This window comes from Apis dorsata, unplaced genomic scaffold (assembly GCF_000469605.1).
Source record: "Apis dorsata unplaced genomic scaffold, Apis dorsata 1.3 scaffold_293, whole genome shotgun sequence".
Lineage (NCBI taxonomy): Eukaryota > Metazoa > Arthropoda > Insecta > Hymenoptera > Apidae > Apis > Apis dorsata.
The window spans coordinates 581,738-601,349 of record NW_006263568.1 but is presented as its reverse complement, the minus strand read 5'-3'; the positions used below and the strand labels follow the sequence as shown (position 1 = coordinate 601,349).

The following is a 19,612-nucleotide window of genomic DNA, read 5'->3' as shown; positions in this document are numbered from 1 at the left end:
AAAAAAAAAAAAAAAAAAAAGAAAAATGTGCGAAACGAATTTCGTTTGAAATTTGACACGCCTTCTGTCGAGCGAAAATAAAATTCGTTCCCGAATATTATTTGGAAGCAAAAATTGAATTCGATTGAAATTTTTTAAAACGAATGAATTTCGTTTTACATTTGATTGCTCGTAGTAGAGACGATGAAAGTGTGGAAAAAACAAATTTTGGATAAGAATGGCAAGATAAAAGATTTTTCATTTTTGAGAATGTTAAGATATTAGGTGGAGGAGAACGTAATAGAGGGTAAAAAAACATCTAAGAGTGCAGAAAAAAAAGACGAGCACGATGCAGTTCCCACAGCGTGGCTGGTAGTGGATACTGACTGGCAGGATCGTGCAGATTTTCATTCACTTGATTGTAAATTGAATTCACATCAGGTTATCGTTTACGAATCGTTTGAAGATTAAACGTTATCTATAAAGTATATTTTATTTTAGAATGAATATTTTTAATCAAGTAAGAATCATTTTAATAACTATGAATAACATACTTTCCTTTTAAAATATGTATGATGATCTATCTATAATGATTGATTTATACTACTCTTACATTCTTATATCTATATAGTGATTGACTTTTGTATTCTTTTATTTATCTCTTAAAGATTATATTTATTACAGTTTGTATAAATATGTCAAATAAAATTGATTTTCCCATTATCTTTCAATTAAGCCAATTAATCAAGTTCCAACCAAGTATACAATACAAAAATAAAATATACTTTAGACAATAGTCTTTTTCCTAGAAACTAATTAAAATAGAAAGATATAATGTACAATATTAAGAGTGTAAAAAAAAAAAAGAAAAAAAAAACAATGTATAATACATTCACCTGATATTTATGGAAGTAAATATATATGTATATGTAGGAATAAATAGTTTACACAAAAAAGAAAAAAGACCGTGCCATGCAAGTGCACGAGATAGAAGTGCAAGATTGTTTCACTCGTATAGGACTTCTCACGATCGTGCTCCAGTACATAGATCAAAAAAAGATTCGTCAAAGAAAGGGAACCAGCTTTCTCATCTAACAAGTGTATCTATAAATTTATAATGAGTTTTATATCGCCTTTGATCGTCAGCTTCCTCGCTGTTCTCGAGAATATATCAAGGATATATTTGGTGATCATCATGTACCTTCGATCCTTTGCGACCTTGGATGGAAAACGATGTGAGATGGACAGTGAACCATATGAAGTGATCATACTCACGCTATTTTCTCGCTGGGCGATCTCCAAGGAACGTCGTCGTCCATCTCGTCCTCCGACTCGTCACCCTCGTGATCCAATGACTCTTGACCAGGAAGATGCAGGGTTGAACTCGTCAACATGTCTGGAACTGGTAAGATGCTTGGTCTTCTGCTTCCTGCAATATATTTATTTTAAAAATATTTTAAATCATAGATTTTATATTACATTATATATAAAATTTTATATTTTATAGTATATTTGTGTATGCATTGAATGAACAGATGAAAATAAAACAATACTTCTTTTATTATTAAAATTGGTCTGATTCACTTCTGTGAATTTCTCTAAAAAAAAAAAATATGTGACGTCATATTATACTACATTAGGACAGAAATAGATCATGTGACATGACTTAATGCTTGATATTGGCGGAAGCTTGGTCACGTGACCTCATTCTCATATAATAGCAGTGGGGATAATGTGACGTCACATGATACAATGTGACGCTTGGTTTTGGCGGAAGCTTTTACATGATTACATGATAAATCTCTGTTTAACAATGAAGATAATGTGACGTCGTATATTTTTCTCTTATGAAAATTCGCAGACAAATTAAATCACATATTTCTGTTTATAGTGAGGATAATGAAAAATTGAGTCATTTTAGAGGAAATAGATTATTGTCTTTATCTGATAATCCTATATGTATCGTATATATATATTTGTGTTTATATTTTATATTTTATATTAAAAATTTTTGATTAATATATATTGTTTATTTTTTAAAAATTCTGAAATATGTGCGAATGATATCTGTAATAATTGACTTATACTACTTTATATTCTGATTATATTTATTTATATTTGATTGTTGAAGTATGTTAAATGAGATTAATTTAATTGTATTTACCTCTTCTTTGGGTAAGAATTTCGGGACTAAGTAGGTTGGGATTCGGTTCAATGGATCGTGGAACGTCCAAATGGTTTCCGGTTATTGGTGTTTGTGGTGTAGATCCTCCATCCTTCAAACACTGTCGCGAATCACCGAATCCTCCTGGATCTAGATAGGTTGCTATGAAATTAGATATCTATTACTAAAAATTTTTTTAGATTTTGTTCCTAAAAAATATAGAAAGATTCATAACAATTTATGATTATTATGATAAAAAGAGAAATATAAAAATATTTAATTCTCTAAAAAATTGTATAAAAAAAGCATTAAATTGTATATGAATGAATTTTTTTAAATTATATAATAAACTTAATGTTCTTTTTTATTTTCATGATACAATTTTTAAAATAATTTTTTTTTAAATTTTGTATGTAATAATAAATTAAAATGTTGCATCTTTAAATAGTCTTTCTTTACATATTGAATAATCATAATGCAAAATAACAATAGTTCTTTTTTTTATTTTAATTGAAGATTATTTACAAATTGAAGCCCACCTGTAATGCTTGTATAATGTTTTGTAATGTGTATTTGTTTACATAGAAAAAAAACAATAGAAAATTATAGATAATTTTTATTTTATTTGATATTAAACGTTTGAAATTTCTTTCAATTTTGATATCCACCGTAGTTTTGAATAAATAGCTTACACAAAATATATTACACTTTTGTTAATTAAGATCCATTTGTATTTATATAAAAAATGTTATATGCAAATTCAAATTCTAAACATGCATATTTTTTAACAATAACATGCATCTACAAGAGAAAAAAATACTTCTTGCATTAATACATGCCCTCAAGCTTTTATAGATTTTTAATTGTTATTTTTATTGATAATATAATGCAAGCAAAATGAATTAAAAAATAAATATATCTTTTCATAATAAATTAGTTATCCAGAGAAAGAAAAAAATAATTCATAATCTAAAACTTATTTCTTTCATACATATAAATTTTAATCTACTACATGCAAAATTGTAAATTAATTGCATTATAACAAAAATGTTCGATTAATAATTAATATCAATAAAATTAAATTAATAAATCATATAATATAAATTCCAAACATTTATATCTAATATATTATTAATTTAGTAACTATAAAATTTTCTTAAATCTTACATTATCATGTCTCGTTCGCTCTACGAATATACTTTTACATATAATAATTTATTAATAACAATATAAAAATTACAATATACATTGTACTAAATTTCTCAATTATCCAAGTTCAAACAACTCGATTTTTCCTCAAGAAATTCATTATAAAGTACATTTACCGAGTTACCATGAACCATCCACACTTTCCACCAATACTGTACGAAAAATTTTCACAAATTAAATTTTCCATCAATAATAGAAAGAAAAAAATAAATAAACGAATAATATGAAAGCACAGCTATGTATTGCAAATAAGATAAAAGAAAAGAAAATAATGACAATGAATTATTATATATATATATGTTATATAAAAATTAGTAAAGTAGTAAAATAGTAAAAAAAAAGTAAGGTCAAGCGCATGCGACACTCACGGTGGACATCGGATGCGAGTATGTTGTGGTGTTCGAGTGGTGTGGGCGTGCTAGGAAGGACCTGCAAAATAACCTGCGGGGCCCTGTGTGCTTGCGCGCCCTGTTGCACGCTCTGTCCACGGGGCCCCGTGCAAGTCGTCTCCTGTCTGCAGCAAGCTGTTTCTTTCAGCACATTGTTACAATTGTTGGAATTACGATGGTGCTCGTTTGCACCAGACTTGTTTGCAGTACCATTCCCATCACCACCGGCGATCGTGCAGCTAGTCGAGATCGTAGTCGTAGTCGTCGTTGTGCCAGCACCGGTATTCATCGTAGTTGTGGTATTATTAGTCGTATTGCTGGTCGAGTTGTTGTTCGCGTTTCCACTTCCGTCTGTCTTTGTTTCGATGACTACTTGCGCGCCCTCGGTTCCACTGCCAGTTTGATTATTCGCCAGTTTGAATGCCGAATTCTCTTCCTTCGTGATGCTCATGTAGTAGCAAGTATCCGTCTTTTTCATTATGTGACGTGGTCCTTTGATAGAAATAAAATGGATTAGGATTTGGTGATGACAAAATTGAAGTGTCAGTTTAATATGAAATATTTAAAAACGCGCTAGATTACTAATTCGAAACTTTGGAACGAATCGGGAATGTTCGGAACGAATCGGAAAACTTCGAGAGAGAGTGAACGAAACTTTCGAGATATCGTACGAGATGTCGGCCGAATCTGTCCGAATTTTTCCGAATCGTTCCGAATCTATTACTATTTAAGATAAAAGGGAAAATTTTTCTCAAAAGTTTCACAGTAATTTTTAATTTTTAAATAGATATATAAATGTGCATGTGTAGGAACGTATTTTGTTAATTCGTAAATTTTAGAGATAAAAATAGATAGAAATGTTAGATTATTAATTTACCAGGATTTAAGAGGATCGTGTCTTCATAAAATTCTGGAAGTTCCGCTGGTCGTACCGCGACTAATGCCACTCCGTACTTACGATGACTGTGGAAGGAGGCATAAGTGAAGGATTTGCCTTCGTATTCGCCGAAAAATCGAGAATCCCCTAGAATAATGTGATAAATCTCGTTCCCGGAACATTTACCGTACAGCCTGTGCCACTCTTCCTGCGACTGCTGTCCCTCTCTGTAAAGGTGAATTAATCCGTGTTTATCCTCGATTAAATTTAAATCTGTCGCGTTTCATTTCTCTACTCACTGTCCTCTAGAAGTGTGCAGTAGAAGAGTAACCAAGGTTGAAGCACCAGGGCATGTGCAATTATTCGCCAAAAGGGCGTATTTGAACTCATCTTCGCATACCACGTGCTCTGCAAACTTGACGTGAAGTTTGTTCTCCGGACGGAAGATTTGAACGTACTGAGGAACGTTTGGTGCAAAATCTTTCACTGCCCACGATCTATTGCCCGAATCATTCGAATATTGGTAAAATAATAATCCATTTTTTTTTAAATAAAAATAAATCCTATTATATGTTCACTTTTCTTCGTAAAATTATTAAAATTTTATTTATCACTATTATTCGAAACTAACCTAAGTATCGTGTGCTCGTCAGCAGCAGTTTTATCAGCATAATTCCTTGCAGCAAGAACGAAACAAGCCTCTGCCTCGTTCATTCTTGCCCTGGTGAGATCACTATCCTTCAAACAGGATCCTTGGATGTAGATTACCCTTTGCGCCCAAATTGGCACTTGAAGAATCATTCTCATCGTAGTATCCAACTCCATGGGTGACAACAATACAACGTAGTAATCCTACAAGTTTTATCACGAATTTGACGAATTTAAAAAATTTATTCAAATATTATTCGACATTAGAATTAAATTTTAGATTTTTAAAAACATGAAAATTTTTTTTCGCAAAATTATTCGTATCATTATTACAAGTTGATTATGACTTATAGAGCGTTCGAAGAATTTTTAAACTTGATTTTGTGAATTTTCAAAAATGTTAGACAGAGAGGAGTGAAGAAATCGAGAGATAACTATTGGTGAAGAATAATTGCACGATCAAATTTCTCACCTGTAGAAGGGGATGGGCGTAAAATTCATTTAGAAAATCCATGATAGTGTCGGCTTGCAGCGTTGTACTGCATACCACCACGTGTTTCTCGCTTTGCGCTCGGTGCGAGGAATACGAGCCACCTAGTTTTTGCCTTTCCATCCACGTGAATGCCAACTGCTCGAACTGTCGCATAAAAATAAATGATTTTTTTTGTATTGTTTATTCAATTATTTAGCCAATTCTTTGTAAAAATTTGTTTTTCGAATTGGTAAAATGAAGAATTATTATTTCAATTTAATAATGATGAAGAGTGAAAAATTTTTTCGTGCATAATAAATTTAAAAAAAATATTAAATATTATATCGTGCATTGGAACTAAAAAAAATTGACATATACAAATTTTAATTGGCGCAGAGAAATGTAAAAAATTGTTAAATTTATTTGCTTTCGATTTTCATCATCAAATTTCCCGACAATTCGAAAATTGAGAACTGTATAAAATACGTTCCAAAAAAGAAATGATAAAAATTTGATACACCAAGAGATATTGAAAAAATTCCAAAAATTTGAAGATTTGATATTGATTCAATAAATTTAATTTATTTTATTCGTGTATCCTAAAATTTTTTTTCATCAGAATATTTGAGTATCAATAAATCGTACATTATTGTTATTATCGCAATTAGTGCCATCGATCGACAGCTTACCCTTTGATCACTAGTCATTAGTCAATGATCTCGGTCAACAAGTGAGATAAGGCAGTACTTGCGTTACACTCTATCATTAAGGGATTTAATTAAGCGTTTGTCGACAACCAGAATTAATTAAATTGCTTGCAGTAAACTGGAATTTTACTAAATTATTGACAACGAGCTGACGATAAAATTTGCATATAATATTATTCTCTTTTATGTACGTAGTATAATATATTCCTGGGTTTATTGCAGGAATGAAGTCATTTTTGAGTCATAATGAATAGTTGTGTTCATAATTAGAGAAATAGTATATGTTATATAGATACTTTATGCAATTGAAATTATGATATATGTGTATATATGTGTATTAAAAATTAATATTTAATGATTAAACTTTAGAATTATTACTTTTCAATAATTAATTCTTTTTACTTAAATTATTATAAGTTTTAATTATTTTTAATTATTTTATTATTTATTTAAAGTATAAAAGAATGTAATTTTTACTTTAAATTAAATAATCAAATTTTTGAATATTTTGGAATTAAAAATGCACAAATGTAATATACTATATTCTATATAAAATTTCATAAAAATTGAAATAATGGAAATTTTATTTTGCAAAATTTCAATACTAAAGTAATGGAACTTTATTTTTGTAGAATTATAATAAAAAATAATGAAATTTTATTTCATAGAATTTCAATACTAAAGTAAATGGAATTTTATTTTGCAGAATTTCAACATTAAAACACTTGAATTTTACTTTTCAGAATTTTAATATTAAAGTAATGAAATTTTACTTTGCACAATATTTCAAAAATAAAAATACTGAAATTTTATTTCACAGAATTTTGTTCATATAACATTTTTGATATCAAATAAAGTTAATTAACTTTTCTTGCATTTAAAACTCTCTATCCACGATTGGTTTTCAGGATTTTCAAACAAAAATCTCAAGAAAATCGATAATACTTTTACGATTATCGAAAAACATTATATGTTATTTTTATCATTAACATCGTCATTAAAAGAAAAATAAAGTTTCACACGATCAGTTGCTTCTCAAGTGATAAATAATCAAATATTTACTTTGAAAAATACAAAATTGTGTTAAGTATTGTGAGTATAATCTACGAGAGTTTTATCTAAATTTTAAAGAAATTTAATTATTTATTATTAAGTCTAATTATACGAAGCATTAAATATTATATATTATTTAACTTCAAATTTATCGACTTTACTTCCATATTAGATTAGGTTTAAAAAAAAAAATAAAATGTCTATAATCATTTTTCAAAGAATTTATTAAAAATGTTTTCAATTCCAAGAATATTTTATTAAAAGAATAATAAAAAGAAGAATAATAAATATTTCAACATATAAAAGTAATATATATAAAAATTTTCATTCATCTAAAAATATTCAAAATTATAAAATGGAATACGTACCTGAGTAGGCAGAACGATGAGAGCAACGCAGATCATAATGACCATGTAAAGTTGGGAGGGCCAAATGTCAGGTACAAAATCACCGTAACCAACTGTGGAAAATGTCACTACAACGTAGTATGTGCTTTGAAACAAATTTAGATGCCTGTGCCCAGCTCTCTGGAAATGTTGGATCCCGCATACGCTAAAACAATTCGAATTATTGTGTCAATTAGAGTGTCGCTACTTATCGGTCACGTGATCACTCCGCCATATTGAAATTATCACTACGATTGAATCGGACGAATAATTCTGTTTATTTTTGAATGCACGATTCTTTTGAACTGTGATTGTGAACAATTGTGGCAATATTTTTCAAAGATCGAAAGAATTATTGGAATTATTGCAAGCCTTTTCAATGTCGAGGAGGTAATGGAAATCGTTCAAAGTTGAAGGATTGTTTGGCAAAAAGGAACGAGGTACATTTACAAACGACTCGCCTCTATTATGCATGCGGCCTCGTTTTCATATCTCGGTTTATATTTGTGCGAATTCTTTTTTTTTTTTTTTTCTCTCCTCTCTCGTGATGTTTAAGCAACTATTTTTGTGCTATTGTAATGAGGTGATTGTATAATGAATTCTTTTTTTATGTAAAAATAGTGGTTCTTTATAATGATCTTATAAAGTTATGATACATCGAAGAAAGTTTATTGTGTCATGAGTTGAAATTTAAAGAAATATTTGAAGAGCCTTTTATGTGATTTTTCAAATAATTATAACTTTTTCATATTCGTAATCAACATTATAACGAAAAATTTTAATTTATCCTCAGTCGATATAATGGATCGCTGAGTTTTGAATGGTATTTTCATTATAAAAATGTTTAAACATTTGAAGTATCACATAATAAATTGGAGACTACGATAAATATTTCAAAATCATTTCAGATTTTTTTAAAGTTCAAAACTTTAAAATAAAAAATCAGGTTAAAAAATGAAAGGGCCATTATGCAAATAGTTATGCTATTAAAATATATATTACCGATGGAAGATTAGTTTTTTTCAAATTTAATGAAAACAAATGTTCATTTCGATAAAATATTGCTATTAATTAATAATATAACATATTTTATTATGTATTTTTATTAAAATATACTTATTAAATAAAATCCAAAGAAACAATTATCAATTTTGATAGTATACTTTGATTCATCATTTTTATTTGTTCATATAGACAAGTCAATTAAAAAAAAAAGAAGAAAAAAACGAAAAAAGCTTGAATAGTGAGAGGAACGATATTGCTTTTTTAATTGGACGGATTTCGATTGCGTGGATCTGCAACCAAAAAAAAAAAAAAAAAAAAAAAAAAAAAAAAAAAAAAAAAAAAGAAAATAGTTCACAATCACGTTCTCCTCGTTTTAATAAATATATCAATTTATAAAATTATTTGCATGCTTGTTACATTTGTGATATCGATAATATGAGTTATTTCATGTTACAAGAATTTTTACTTTTATTTTTTATCAACTTATTTTTTTAATTTAAAATTTCAACATCTTAAAGATAATTAGAAATAATTTTTAATTTAATTTTTGATATCCAGATTATTAATATATTCGTATAACATTTTGGAAAATTTAATAAAATTTTTTGTTATTAATTTATATTTATTATAAAAATTTAAAGATAACAATAAAGATAACAATAAAAATTGACAATAAAGTATGAGAAATTTTATTTTTTACAAATTTATTTTTTCTTAGTTTTAGAATTTAAAGTTTCATCTTAAAGTTAATTAGTAATATTTTTTTAATATATAGGATATTAATATATTTGTAAGTCGATTTTAAAGATTAAAACAAATGCAAAAATAGATATACAAAAATATCCATTAATACTTATTTATTAAGTTACAAGCAATACAATGAGATAGTTCTATCTTTATCGCACCGCTGTCTTGTTCTATGTTTGTCTCACTTCATCTAACGCGAACTTAAATCGTCTATAACTTAATAAATAAGCCTCAACTGATATTTTTGTATACCAACTTTTGTATTTGTTTTTATTTCTAGAATCGATCCTTTAAAGATAATTGAATATATTAACATTGTTTACAAGGATTTAAAAATTTAATTATGATTCAGAGAGATAAATTATACTTTGATTCATTATACGTTGATTATTACTATATTGATTTTGATTGATTTTGTCTCGATGAAAATGATTAACTGATTGATTCAATTTTGTATGGACGAGTTGGAATTCATAGCCAACATTTTTATTTAATTGATAAAATGAATATGTATTGAATTTGTAGAGAAAAGATTAAAACGATATTGAATCGTGCATTGAATGGATTTGAATAGATTCTTCATCGAATGATTTTACTTTTAATAACTTTAAACAGTTTAAGCAGCAGTGTGGAATGAAATAATAAAAAACAAATGTAGGTCAAATTAAAAAAAAAAAAAAGATACTAAAATTTTTATTCAATTGTTTTTCATGAAATTTCTATAAAAAATTGAAATTTATTTTCAATCTTATTCAATATTATAATCCTTTAAATATTTTTATAATTTTCCTTTAAGGAAAATTATTTTTAATAATTTTTTAATAATTCCTATAATTTTTTAATAATTTTAATTTAATAATTAATTTTCCTTTTTATATAATGTAGTATATTAGGTTAGGTTAACTGTATAGATTTTAAATTCAATTCAAATTGATAATGAAAAATTTATTTATTACGTAAAATTTTAATAAATAAACAATACAAGAATAAATGGGGAAATTAAAAATGCAAATTTAATAATTCGACGACATATTAAGGAGGAAAGCTCTTAGAGGATTAAAGTAATGCGCATTCTGCAACTTCTTAATTTGATTTTTTTTTTCGGGACACGTTTCTTATATTCTGATTTATAAATAACGTGAATTTTAACGGAGAATCTGCAAAACTTCGCGAGAGATATTTAAGAGAAATTTAAAAACTGCTTACTAGATTATGATTTAGATTTGACATTTCAATTAATGTTTTCATTATACGATTATGAAATTGCTTTTTTTTTTTTAAATAATTTTATTCTTTCAATTAAATATATACATATTGGAATTTTAATCAAAGTTTGTTCCAAATTATCATTAATTCTGAATCAATAATAATTTACATTTTTAAATATTATTTAAATATTATTAACACTAAATTATTATTACTAGTGCGAAGGCTTAAAAAACATAAAAGAACTTTCGTATTGAAAGATTTGTTGATAAAAAATAAAATTAAAATTTTTAGAAAAGAAACTATTTTTTCTAATAATTGTCTTCCCTAAATGTTTAAAGAAAAAGAAAAAAAAAATACAATTTTTAAAAAAAATGACTGCATCTTCTTTAATAAATTTTTCTAAAATAAAGTAAAAATATAATTTTTAAAAAAAATTTTTAAAAACTTTAAAAATTTCGCTTTACATTTATTATTTTTAAAATAATAATATAATTTTCAAAAGGAAATTAAATTAAATTTTATGACCAAAAAATTCAATAATTTTTTTTACAAAAAGTTTCTTCACACACATTTCTCTAACAAAATTCACTCCAAAACAATGCAATGTTTCATTTAAAACTACATTCTTACTCCAAAAAAATCCAAATTAAATTTTAATAAAAAAATGCAATAAAGATTTTTTATTATTATTTTTATTCCAAAATAAAAATATAATTTCCAAAACATCATATGTATTTTCTTTGATGAATATGAAAATTCATTTATAGCCAAATTTCAATTAAAAAGTAAAAATATCCAAAGAATTCAAAAGAATTCAATGAAAACATTTCCTCAACATTCCTTTAACTCAGTACTCATTTACAGTCTTCGGTTATTCCATCCGTCTTGAAGAACATAGACAATACGCTAACCCTCTACCGCATTATCAATATTGATTCAGTACACGGTTTGCTCGTTCAACTCTGAGAATACAGATTATGCCAGAGATATATTCTCCCCCCTTGTAAACTCCACGAGTCTACTCTATTTCTGACGAAGTGTATCGGCGATGCTATACATCTTGGAAACGCGACAACCTTATACGTAAGGCGAATGTCAACCGATTTTCACTGGAACAGTGATATAGGTAAATGTATGGCACGACGCAATAACTGGACCAGAAAGATAATAAATCTCGCTCGCTTACCATTTTGCATAATTTTGTATATTCAAATATGCGTGTATCATTTATGTTGATGGTAGATTCATTTTCTTAGCTTTTTTTTAGTGTATGAAATGTAAATTTGATAAGTGAAAGTGAATGAAATTGAGCTTATTGGATTTTGAAGTTGTATAAATTTTTGTTGTTAGTTTTGTTTATTTATTTCAATTGAAAGTGTAAATTTAATATTAAGGAACAAAGATAATGAATATAAATATTCTGGTTTCAATTTTTTTTAGATATTAATAGGATATTATATTTCATAATAATTTTTGTGGATTTGTTTTTTGTGATTTGATTATTTAGAGTTGCTACAATTAATATTAACGTATTAAAAATAATCAATTTTTTAAATAAATTTTGAGTATTAATTTATTTATTTTGATTAAAAGTTTAACAAAAGTATAGAAATGGATAAAGATACCTATTTTTTAGATTTTTTTATGGATTTTAAAATTATTACAATTTTTTTAATACTATTGAAAAACTTATTGAGATGTGTAAAATTCTATTAGAAGCAATTTATTAATTCTATATTTAATTTATTATATTTTAAAGAAGAAAAAAACATGAGGTGAAAAATATTTAATCAGTTTCTTTATTTGGAATTTATAGATTATCATCAAATGATAAAACATTTTTTTTTTTAAAGAAAATATCCAATTTCAATATTAAATTTTTCATTAAAAACAATTATATTTCTTTATTTAAGTAAACTGACTGGACAATAGAAGAATTATTAAAGTTTCAATTATTTGATTGAAATTTATATATCTTACAAAAAAAAAGTTTAAGTTTTTACTTTAGTATTAATTAAACTAAATTTTGAATAAAGTTTAAATAATTATTTATTAAAATTTATTCATAGTCATTATAATTGATCCTTTTTATAATCTTTCTTAATCAATTATGATTATGTTTTGAATAATAAATTATCAAAGTTTATTCCTAACCTCAACTTCAATTTCGTCCATTTATGCAGCAGCCAATGTGATAACGCCAAACACCTATGTCGCATTCTCTTTCCCAAAATACTTCACAAAGTCCAACTATATTCGATTCCTTTCGACAACCTGTTTCCATTATCCCTTACGTCCATCCTCCTCCTTAGAGAAACGACTTCCGAGCAATGTCGTGATCGAGGAACAGTGGCAAGGGCGAGCTTATAAGTACACGACTACTAGAATTACACCGTAAATAATGAATCAGGACGATCGATAGCGATCCCATCTGCACGAGCCGCCACGATTACTTATTTAACATCCGTCCCACATTGCTGATCCAGGTCAATCGGTTTCATCCTTTCGCGACACGATTAAGATCTTTACTTCTTATTTTCTGAGATACGAATTGAGACACGTTTAATGTTAAGTTGGAAGATGTAATTTTATCGTATTTATTTTGAATGCGTATAACTTTGAAAATGAAATATCTTGTTTGTTAATTTTAAACAAATTTTAATATTTCGAAGAACATACATATCGATTGAAAATATTTGGATCTTGAAAACGCTTTATTATTTATTTTATCCTTGTGTCCTTACATTTCTCGAAATGTTTGTTATTAAATGAGACATTAATATTAACTCTGTTGAAACGTGTAATTTCATTCTGTTTTTTTTTATGTGTGACTTTGAAAATAAAATATTTGGATCTTGAAATATTGTCTTATTTAATCTGTTTCGATGTGAAGTATTATTCACTTTCATAAAATTGCAATTCTTATTTATTTTCGAAATAATATTTAATTCATAATTCAAGAAATTCGACTTACAATAAGATAATTATATATGAATTTTTCTTTGTCGAGAAGAAAATTTTAAAATAACTAAATAAATATATTGTAATATAAAACCAATAATAAATTATTGTTATTCATCTATGATATGATATAAAAATATTCTTAAAATCAATAGGATTGAAACAAGTCTAGGTTTAAAATATCCATAATTTTTCAAAAGTACGTTACTGTACGTTACTGGTAAGTTGATACTCGCAAAAAATATAGAGTCTAGCGAGATAAGCCAACTTACACAAACATATAGTCACACGCATTCTTATAATTGGCTGGACTCATCTATTAACTACCACCAATAGCATATTATGTCAGTGTATATTATGTTTGGTGGGGCTTACTGTCCGCAGTCTCCGAGTGTCAAGTTACCATGACGCTATAAGTCTATTTATGCTGTTCACTGTAATTAAACGCGAGACGATACAAACAACAACAAATTTAACCACTAATTTTCCAGTTCACGAGTGAATTACAATGTATTGCAGTGATTGCAATAACTGCGAAAATTTTCTTTGTTAATCAAGTTTCGTTAACGAAGCTTTCTGTCTTTCAAAGTTTCCAGAGTTTTTCAGTTATTAACGTGTATATATGCATGAAAACTCGCAATAACGATAACACATCGAAGAAACAATTTCATTTAGGAAACTAAGTAATAATTATTCGAGTTTTAGAAATTAACGAAGAATTTTGGGAACAATTTCCGTAAAATTAAGAATTCTACAAAGGAAGAATACTCGAAATTGATAAAAACATACGTGAAACTGTACATATTCTTTGATTTGGTTAATTTTTCAGTTTTTTGGAATATTTTTTTGGAATATACAGCTATCTATGAGATCGATAGAAAATTAATTTCGTTTACTAACTGGCAATTTTGCATTTAAATTGCAGAACACGAAGTTTCTATTCTGTACAGAAAATTGAATGCTTAAGAGGTAATTGTTTGCTTGGGAATTCAACATTAAAAATACGTCTCTCTACTTTATTTACTACTTCATTTTCCAAATTATTATTTTTCCTTTAATATAAAAATAAATTTTCAATAAAAATGACAGGACGATAACATTTTTAAATAATGATTAATTAATTAACTAAATTTTAAAATTTGAAAACCTAACCTAAATTCTTAAACTTTGAAATTTCACGTGAAAAGTTTTTCACAAGTTTTAACTTACGAATAGTAATTACAAATGATAATATAATCGGTAGACTGGAAATTCAAGGATTTCTAAATAGAACTATCGATTCTGATTGACAAACTTGCCTCTTTAGGATAATGTGATATAACTTATGTGCAAGCTATACCTAGTTTAGGTAAACATGAATAATAGTTGAGAATAGAACAGGAATAAAAGCTAACCAGTATGAAGTTAGAATTTTAATTCGTTTCAATGATAAATGATTATTATGTGAAAGAAAATTAAAATTATTAATTAAGAAAGGAATTATTGCAGAGATGATTATTTGACTTTTAGTACATTTTGTACATTTGTACAAAAATGTAAATATTGAAAAATGTGACGAAATGAACATAATGTATAAACTAAATTAATTATTATAATGTTGAAACAAGTTCTTAATTATATTTATAAAAATTTATTAATTCGCATTCTATTATTCATTTAATTGATAAATTTTGTCAAAGAGAGAGATATAAAGAAAAAGAAGGTAATAAGTGAATTAATATTACAGTAAAACATTATAACTTTTTTTTTTTTTTTAAGAGAGAAACAGTAAACTTTGTTCATCGCAAGGAATGGAGTTTGTTAGCATTCCAAACTTCGTTAGGAATCGTAATTTGAAACGAGAAATGGAAGAAAGTGTCCGGAAAATTAATAAATTTGCATATTTGTCTAAATATTTGCGTTTGAAGTGGAAAATGCTAATTAAAGAAAAGGCAAGCTGAAAATTATTCCAACCAGAGTAAGATAAATCGAGGAATATTTTAACTTATACAATTGAAGAAAAAAAAAAATATTTTATCAAAAAATATTTCATTTTTTTTATTTTTACTGCATTTCACAGATATAAAATTTAATAAACAATTATTTCCTACTCACCTAGTAAAGACAAGGCACAGTAACGTAGCACTAAGGATCATAAGTTGCTGACTTAAAGCTGATTGAGATTTTTGCATAGCTCTGTGCAGATCGTTCTGAAAAAATGCAATAATTAAATGAAATAAAAAACGAAGGATTTTTCCTTAAAGATATGTGTCAATTACTTACGAACATATTTTCCAAAGAATGTTTCGCCAACCAACAATTTAGGAACACCGGAATGAACAGATTTCGCATTGGTGGATAAAGTAGCTGAAAATACAATTTAAAATGTGTTATTATTGCAACATTTTAATTACAACATAATATTATATATGTAGTGTAAAGTACCAATAGTCAGACGAGTAATCTACTATTTTTAAATTGCTAATATTAATTACTAATTTATTCTATAACAATATAAAAGATTACAACTTAAATTATAACAATATAAATAATCTATATTACTTGCTTGATCATAATTAACTTGTTCCATTTGTCTGTTTATAAGCAATACATTTGTACAATTTATCCAGATTATTATTTCAAATTATTTATCTAATCATGATTAATTTGTTTTAAAATATAATTAGAGAAGTAGTACAGAATCATGATTAGTCAAATATAGATTTGCCATAATCTATTATTTTTGATTTATTAAAGAATTAATATTAAATATTAAAACCTTATTTTATAAGAATATAAAAGATTATAACTTAGATTGTAATAATATAAATAAGTCTATACTACTTGTTTCATCATAGCTAGTTTGTTTTACTTGTCTGACTGTAAGTACACTTGTACTACTTATCCAGTTGCTAAATCATGTCAAACTATTTATCAAATCACAACTAGTTTGTTCTAAAACAACAGTTAGACAAGTAGTATAGACCGGAATCATGATTGGACAAGTATAATGGATTTGTCATAATTAGACAAGTAATTTATCTCTTTTGATTTACCAAAGAACTAATATTAATTATCAATTTATTTTGTAAGAATATAAAATATTAAAACAACTTAGATTTATCAATTTAGACAAATTCCATCCATACTGACTTATTATGGCTGACTTATTCTACTTGAATATAACTAGTATATTTGTACTCTTTGTATACACTATTTATCAGATCTGATCATAATTGGTCTATACTACTTGTTCAACTATGACTCTTGATTGATTTCAAAACATAGCTAGAAACTTCAGTGAGTTATTTAAGTATTTTATGAGCTAATTGAAGTTTATAGATTGTCGATTAAATGATCATAATCATGAATTATCATCGTAATTATCTAAAGTGAAAGAATTATACTAGAAATTTCTTCTATTGCTACAAATATTTTATTTTTTTTTCTTCTTAAAATAAAACTCGTTAGAAAATATAATTACGCTCATAAGTCACGAATAGCTTGTCATGTAGTTTGTGATGTAAATGTTGACCTAAAAAATGAAAAACTTATTCCACTTATTTCCACATAATTGTTAAAAATCCAATGCATATAAAATAATAAGAATAATTAACTTCTCGGCTTAAATTAAATTAAATGAAATTTTCCATGTGTTAGATATAAATATTTTACACTCGATTACACTTACAAGAAGCAACCAGTTGGGATTTATCGACCTGGTTGGTGACACAAAACTAATGAGTCTAAGCCAATTAAATTCCTCGCAGCACGATCCTCTGGTACTATTCAATTCTATTCAAGCTCAAATCAGAATTAGTCCCAATAGAATATAGATCAATACTTGGAAATTTTATTAAATTTATAAAGTGAAACGAAATTAAAAATCTTCATTTTAATTATTTAGTGAATAAAAAATTAAATAACTGTTAATCGAATGTTCTTTTATCAAATTTTAATTTTAAATTATTTTTTAAAATCACTTTAAAAAATATTAAAAAAAAATTACAATTGATTCTATTCGCTTTAATCATTGATTATGATTATCATTAGTCGACAAATCATTCATTTATTTATAATATTATTATACCAATAAATAATTTTAATTAATTTTTACATTCATAAAATATTGTATTTCAATATTTATAATTCAATATTTCAATAATTCAGATTTTATAATTTCAATATTTTATATATCCCTTGTCTTTAATCAAGAAACCACATATAATCATTTTTATCATTCAATTCAACACAGATCAAAGAAATAGAACACCTAAATATGGCTATGTAAATCTAGATTATCTACACTGTATATGTATATTTACACTGTATATCCGATCGAGTCGATACAAAGCAACAAGTTCTTTACTCTCTCAGTCGGTATCTCGTTAATCATCATAATCGATCATATCGTTCCAAGTACAACGGAAAAAGGCTTTATTAGTACCTTTTCCTATTGCGTGCCAAAAGAACGTGAAACGTTAGATTTTTATCGTCTGTTCATTGGAATGAAACTAAGAAAAAATCGCGATATAAAGACGACCGGAAGACATTTTCTTCTCCGAGTTTCTTATCAACCAGCGTTTTAATGAACCGTTTTACGGTTTTATGTACTCTCGAGCTAAAGTTTGGAAAATGTAATGGCCATATTGCTTATCCATCCTTGACATAATTTATAGATACATCCTGCTTACACGTGAAATATTGATGTTTTTTGTTTTATTATTTTTATTGTTTTTCTTTATAATCTTATTTTTATTTCATTGTAAATATTTTACGGAAAATTTGAGACATTTTTAGGAATAAAGTTGGATTTATTTAGTTTAACGATTTTATATGTTTTTAAAATTAATTCTTTTTTTAATTGGAATGCAATAAATAAAATAGTAAAATTGTAAAAGTTATAGAAAAATAATAGAAAATTAATAGAAAATAGTAAAATAGAATATGGAAACGTTATTTTTGGTATATTATCATATTTGTTATATTATTTATTTATTTTATATTTATTTTATATATTGTACATTGAATAATTTAATTTATATAAATAAGTAAAAAAATTACAAAAAGATAAATTACTCACCGTGATGGTGAATGGAATTGTGTTGACCAGCTCGAGGATGAAGTGGAAAGAGAGAAGCTGCTGCCAGACGTTTCCCTGTGGACATGACGAAGACAGCTCAAAAAACCCAGCGACAATTTAAAGAAAAATGCTGAGTGCATTAAAAGAAGAAAACGTTCCACGAACAATATCAAAAACAGTCGTTCTGCATTTTCAATTTCCATCGTTCATGTAGATTATATTTAATTTGTGTTTGTCAACGATTTCCAAAATGTTATCTTTAAATCAACAGGTGCCTGCTTAATTATCAAAAACCAATTTAATATTCACTCCCTTCCTCTTTCTCTCTTTTTCTGAAATAGCGAATTAAATAAATATTAATTAACCATCGCGCAAATTTTATAATTGCTCGGTTTCCTGTAGCAAAATCATTTCCAAAAACGACGAAGAATTTGTAAATATTTCAGGATAATTACCAAATTCAGAAATTAAAAATATTTGAATGATTTAATTAGAGGAATTAATTATGGTAAAATTATATTTTTGATTATATAAAATTTATAACTTGCTATATTTGTGTGGCTTTTATTATTTTTTTGATTTTTTAATCTTGTCTTAAATTTTAATTTTACATTATTTTAGAAATTTTATATTAATTTCATTTCATTTGCAAAGAAAAAATTGTACATTATAGAATTTATTATAAAATTTGTAAAATTGTATCTTTGTGATGACAATTGTAAAAACATTTTAATTGAACTAAAT

At 26.2% G+C, this 19,612-nt stretch overlaps 1 protein-coding gene and 1 long non-coding RNA gene across 14 annotated transcripts in view; one reads left to right on the top strand and one right to left on the bottom strand.

The window, feature by feature from the left end:
• LOC102670810 (potassium channel subfamily T member 2) overlaps window positions 1–19,612 on the bottom strand; it is a 152,960-nt gene that overhangs the window by 9,256 nt on the left and 124,092 nt on the right. For 6 of the 11 annotated variants that reach the window (XM_031511155.1, XM_031511162.1, XM_006617156.2 and 3 more), the window contains 11 exons: window positions 18,869–18,943; window positions 16,069–16,152; window positions 15,901–15,995; window positions 7,867–8,050; window positions 5,739–5,903; window positions 5,250–5,470; window positions 4,918–5,115; window positions 4,619–4,845; window positions 3,721–4,233; window positions 2,144–2,305; window positions 1,255–1,408 (listed from right to left, as the gene is read on the bottom strand). In XM_031511155.1, coding sequence (XP_031367015.1) covers window positions 1,255–1,408; window positions 2,144–2,305; window positions 3,721–4,233; window positions 4,619–4,845; window positions 4,918–5,115; window positions 5,250–5,470; window positions 5,739–5,903; window positions 7,867–8,050; window positions 15,901–15,995; window positions 16,069–16,152; window positions 18,869–18,943 — 2,078 coding nt within the window. The remainder of the gene's footprint in view (window positions 1–1,254; window positions 1,409–2,143; window positions 2,306–3,720; window positions 4,234–4,618; window positions 4,846–4,917; window positions 5,116–5,249; window positions 5,471–5,738; window positions 5,904–7,866; window positions 8,051–15,900; window positions 15,996–16,068; window positions 16,153–18,868; window positions 18,944–19,612) is intronic. The other 5 variants (XM_031511156.1, XM_031511159.1, XM_031511160.1 and 2 more) reach the window with 5 other exon arrangements.
• Window positions 8,050–16,004, top strand: LOC102681772. 3 transcript variants are annotated; one of them, XR_004150731.1, is made up of 3 exons: window positions 8,050–8,324; window positions 15,565–15,763; window positions 15,866–16,004. It is a non-coding gene; the product is annotated as an uncharacterized LOC102681772 (long non-coding RNA). The 3 variants fall into 3 exon arrangements; XR_422006.2 differs by lacking the exon at window positions 8,050–8,324 and adding an exon at window positions 13,920–14,775; XR_004150730.1 differs by lacking the exon at window positions 8,050–8,324 and adding an exon at window positions 15,449–15,508.